Source organism: Saccopteryx bilineata, chromosome 1, assembly GCF_036850765.1.
Source record: "Saccopteryx bilineata isolate mSacBil1 chromosome 1, mSacBil1_pri_phased_curated, whole genome shotgun sequence".
Classification (NCBI taxonomy): Eukaryota; Metazoa; Chordata; class Mammalia; order Chiroptera; family Emballonuridae; genus Saccopteryx; species Saccopteryx bilineata.
In genome coordinates this window covers 352,068,919-352,074,239 of record NC_089490.1, presented here as the reverse complement: position 1 = coordinate 352,074,239, position 5,321 = coordinate 352,068,919, and the positions used below count along the sequence as shown (strand labels likewise).

The 5,321-nt window shown below is 33.9% G+C and overlaps 1 protein-coding gene across 1 annotated transcript; it reads right to left on the bottom strand.

Moving 5' to 3' along the window:
• Positions 1 to 2,486: 2,486 nt before the first annotated feature.
• On the bottom strand, positions 2,487 to 3,470 carry LOC136320636 (olfactory receptor 52E8). Its single transcript, XM_066253796.1, has one exon. It carries the CDS (start codon positions 3,426 to 3,428, stop codon positions 2,487 to 2,489), a length of 942 nt encoding a protein of 313 aa, XP_066109893.1. The 5' UTR covers positions 3,429 to 3,470.
• Between the last annotated feature and the right edge of the window lie 1,851 nt (positions 3,471 to 5,321).

Sequence of the window (5,321 nt, the reverse complement as noted above, 5' to 3'; positions counted from 1 at the left end):
TGTGCTAGTTATTCATTATTTTATATTTTATATGGTTATATGTCTTGCTGAGTTTTTTTAATTTTTAAAATTTATTTATTTATTTTTATTTAGACTATTAAATTTAACAGGGTGACATTGGTCAACTAGAGTACATAGATTTAAAGAAAACATCATTAGGAAAGTCGATTATGTTGTATACCCATCACTCAAAGTCAAATAATGATCCTCTGTCACCTTATATTTGTTTCTCTTTGTGCCCTTCCCCTTCCTCCTTTCCTCTGCTTCCTTCCCCTTTTTTTAGTAACCACTGCACCTATTCTATGTACATGAGTCTCATTTTTATGTCCCATCTACGTATGGACTCATACAGTTCTTTGTTTTTTCTGATTTACTTTTTTTACTCAATATAATGTTATCAAGGTCCATCCATGTTGTTGTAAATTATGCCATGTCATCATGTCTTATGGCTGAGTAGTATTCCATAGTATATATGTACCACATCTTCCTTATCCAATCCTCTACTGAAGGGCATTTTGGTTGTTTCCATGTCTTGGCCACTGTGAACAATGCTTTGATGAACATGGGGGTGCATTTGTCTTTATGAACCAATGTTTTTGAGTTTTGGTGGTACATACCCAGTAGAGGGATTGCTGGGCCATATGAGAGTTTTACTCTTAATTTTTTGAGGAACCCTTATACTTTCGTTCATAGTGGTTGTACTACTTTACATTCTAACCAAAAGTGAATGAGATTTTCTTTTTCTCCACAGCTTCTCCAACACTAGTTATTATCTCTTTTGTTGATAATGTCATGCAGTTTATGCATTCTTCAAATGATGAACATTTTGATTGCTTACACATTTTACCTATCTTGAGTAGGCCACTAATAAACATTAGTGTAGAACATTTTGGTTGGAAACCAGTTTTTAATTTTAATGTGTTTATATATATATATAAACCTATATATATTCATAATATATATATATATATTCATGGGTACTGAGTCATATAGAATTCTAAATTTAAATTTTAGCAGAACCACAAAACTAGCCTCCATAGCACCTTAATATTTTATATCCCAACCAAATATGTATGAGGAATCCCAATTCTGTAGATCATCACCAATAATTCTTCATTTTTTTCTGTTTAAATTATTATCACAGCTATCTCTGTGTGTGTCCAGTGATAACTCATGCATTATTATTAAAATTTGTAGCTCTTTTTTTAAAAAATAAACAATATATTAAGTAAACTTGTCCAAAATCAAAGACAAAAATAATTCAAAGCTTCATGCTAAATATTATAAGATACATTAGTTTTAGAAAATTTCATAACTAAAACATAAAGCATGGCAAGAAATATTAAAAATACTTCATAAAGAAAAGAATGTCATCTTCCACTTGGTTCCTTAGAAACAGATCTGAGATGGAGAAATTAGATTTATTGAGAAGTACTCTTAAGATATAAACCATTAAGGATATTTTAATTTTACTGAAAATGGAGTGATTTTGGTTCCATAGAATAGTTTTAATATGCACATTTATACTGATAAATTATAAAAAAACCTGTTGACTAATCATTTATGTATTTTAAAAATGTGTATACAATATTTTGCCTATTTTTAATTGGGTAATTTGACTCATTTTATAATTAAATTGTGAATCTTTATATATTTTTAATAAAAATTATTTATCATACACATAATATATAAATTTTTTCTCCCAGACTGTGGTTTGTTTTTTCATTTTATTATTAGTATCATTATAAATTTTTTTAATTTTAATGAAAGTCAATTAATCATTTAAAAATATTTCTTGCTATTGTATTATGAACAAAATCTTGCAATCAATTTTATAATTAATTTTAATATAATTTTGGCTCTTATCTTTAGTTATCTGATCAATTATAGATTAACTTTATCTATGATGTAAATTTAGGGTGTAAATTCATTTTTTTGCATGGGGAAAATAAATTGTCCCAATCACCTGACCAGGCAGTGGTGCAGTGGATAGAATATTGGCCTGGGACTCCAAAGATACAGGTTCAAAACCCTGAGATTGTCGTCCTTGAGCATAGGATCATTGACATGACCTTTGATTGCTGACTTGATCCCAAAGATGGCTGTCTTAAAGCCCAAGGTTGCTGGTTTAAGCAAGGGGTCACTAGCTCAGCTGGAGCCCCCCAGTCAAGACGCAGATGAGAATACAATCAATAAACAACTAAGGTGCTGCAACAAAAAATTGATGTTTCTAACCTCTCTCTCTTCTTGTCTGTCGGTCCCTATCTGTCCCCAAATACCTCTATCTCAGTAAAAAAGATAAAAAATTGTCTCAAGCCAACATTATCATTAATGTAAGGTTAAATTTAAATTCTGCAACTCAAAGAGAATTAATGGTATTGGTCTCAGTATTCTACTTTGAATTTCTTTTCTACTCGGTTAGACATAAGACAATCTATATTTTACAGTGCAGAAATTCTATTTAACCTTCCAAGATCTCTGATTGGTTAGCTATCTGTCTTGAGAAAAATCTTCAGAACCCGCTCCCTAATCTGCTTGGTCATGACACCATAGATTACAGGGTTGAGGGCTGGTGGAACAACCACATATAAGTTGGCCAACAAAATGTGAACATATTGGGGAATATTGTGGCCAAAGCGGTGTGTCAAGAATGAGAAAAAAGCAGGTATGAAAAAAGTTAAAATAACAACAATGTGAGACCCACAGGTGTTGAGAGCTTTGAGTCGAGCCTCCCAGGAAGGAAGGCAAAAAACGGCATAGAGGATCCTGGCATAGGAGAGAATAATTAGGAGCATATCCAGTAATAAGAGACCAATGTTGGCAAGGCCAAACATTATATTTACTTTGATGCTGGCACAGGCTAGATGGGCAATGCCCATGTGCTCACAATAGGTATGAGGGATGATATGATGCCCACAGAAGGGCAGCCTCAGGAGGAGAAACACCAGTGGGGTCACCATGTACAGGCTCCGCAGAATGGCAATGCCTGAAACAATGCCGATGACTTTGCTGGTGAGGATCACGGTATACCGAAGGGGTTTAGAAATGGCAATGTAGCGGTCAAAGGCCATAGCCACCAACACAATGCTCTCCATGGCAGTGAAGAAGTGAATGAAGAACATCTGAGAAAGGCAGCCTTCAAAGGATATATTCCTGAGGCTGAACCAGAAGACGCCGAGCATTTTGGGTATTGTAGCAGTGGACAAGCCCAGGTCGACGGAGTCCAACATGGCCAAGAAGTAGTACATGGGCTCATGGAGACTACGTTCAGTCTGGATCACAAACAAGACAGCAGCATTCCCCAAGAGTGCAATTAGATACACAAAGAAAAAGGGGAATGCAATCCAGATGTGTTTATCTTCTAGTCCTGGGATGCCGAGCAAAAAGAATGAAGAAGGATGGAAACGGGTGTCATTAAGCATAGACATTCTTTCTGCTACAGGTAACTTTTGTACATGAGACAATTATTTACTTTCCATTAGAGACTCCTGCTCCTCTTATTTATTTGTCCAGATTCCTGACAAAACACGAAAGAACATTTTAAACATTTTTTGTTCCTACAGAGAAAAGAGGTTAAATAATGATTTTTATCAACAACATCATTATGTATATACTTAAGAATTTCTGTAGGACCAAATCTTATATGTTCTGATCACACAAACACAATAAAATGCAATGATAAGTTTCTGATGTGATGGGAATGACAGTTTAACTATGGTGGTAATCATATTATAAAATAGAAATATATCAAATCAATATGCTTTATGACATAAGCTTTCATAACGTTATGTGTCAATTATATCTCAATTCTTTCACAAAAAGCAAAGAGATTAAATACACTCCTCATATTTTCCTAGCCTCTCTTGACCATCCTGTGGCACAAGAAATAAAGCCAGGTTACCCCGTTATTGCTTTCTCTAATAAAAACCATTAGATCTGCTTGTTTGTTTGTTTTGGTTTTTAAATTCAAGTGTTGATAGATATGTATTTTTATTTTTTTTTTAGCAAGACAGAGACAGAGAGAAAGACAGATAGGGACAGACAAACAGCAAGAGAGAAGAGAAGCATCAATTCTTTTTTATGGTGCCTCAGTTGTTCATTGATTGCTTTCTAATATTAGTGCACCTTGATGGTGGGTGGAGGGCTGCAGCTTAGGCGGTAACTTTGAACTCAAGGCAGTGACCTTGGGCTCAAGCCAGAAACCTTTTGGCTCAAACCAGTGACCATGGGGTCATGTCTATGATTCCATGCTCAAATTAGTGACCTCAGGGTTTCGAAACTGGGAACTCAGCGTCCCAGGTCAATGCTCTATTCACTGCACCATAGCCTGGTCTGGCTGATAGATATGTATTAATTAATTGTTATTTTATTGTTCATATCTTTTATCTTTTTTTCCTTCTTCTTAAAGAACCTTTAATATTTCATTTAATACTAGTTTGGTGGTAGTGACCTCCTCTTTTTCTTGTTTGGAAGTGCTTTATATGTCCTTTAATTCTAAATGATAGCTTTCCTGGGTAGAGTTTTCTTGGTTGTAGGTCCTTGCTTTTCATTACTTTGAATATTTCTTGCCACTCCTGTTTGGCTTAAAAAGTTTCTACTGAGAAATTAGCTGACAGTCTAATGGGAGCTCCTTTCTAATAACAAAATAAACAAGCAGGCAAAAACAGAATCATAAATACAGAGAAGAGATTAAGAAGTACAAATTAGTTGTTATAGAATAGTCATGGGGATATAAGGTACAACATAGGGAAAATAGTCAATAATATTCTAATAAACATGTAAGGTATTAGACGGATATGAGACTTATCAGGATGATCAATTAGTAAGTTATATAATGTTTACTGGATTGTACACCTGAAACAAATACATATTCTATGTCAACTCTAATTGAAAAATAAAAAAAAATATTTAAAAAGGTCTCCTGAAAAGAAGGCAGAAGAATATTGGCTGCATAATGGAAATTCAAAGTCCAGTGTGTAGTCAGAAATAAATAGAAAGAATAAACTCTACAGTCTATGTATCTGAGACTATTCCACACATTCTTTTTAATGTGTGTGAAGATTTCTTTGGTATTAGTAATCTGAAGTATTCTCCTATTAGAACATCTAAAACCCTAAATTGCTGTGTGCATGTGTGCATAAGTGTGTGCATATTTATGTATTTGTATGTTTGTCTGTAAATATCAGATTGTCTTGTTCTTAGGGAAGAATAAACTATTTTTGTTTATTCATGTATCTGAAAAAAGTGTTGCCCCATGAAAGTTCTCAATTTAGAAGCTGTGCAGTAAGCTTTGATTCAAATTGTGCAGAAAGCTTTGAATA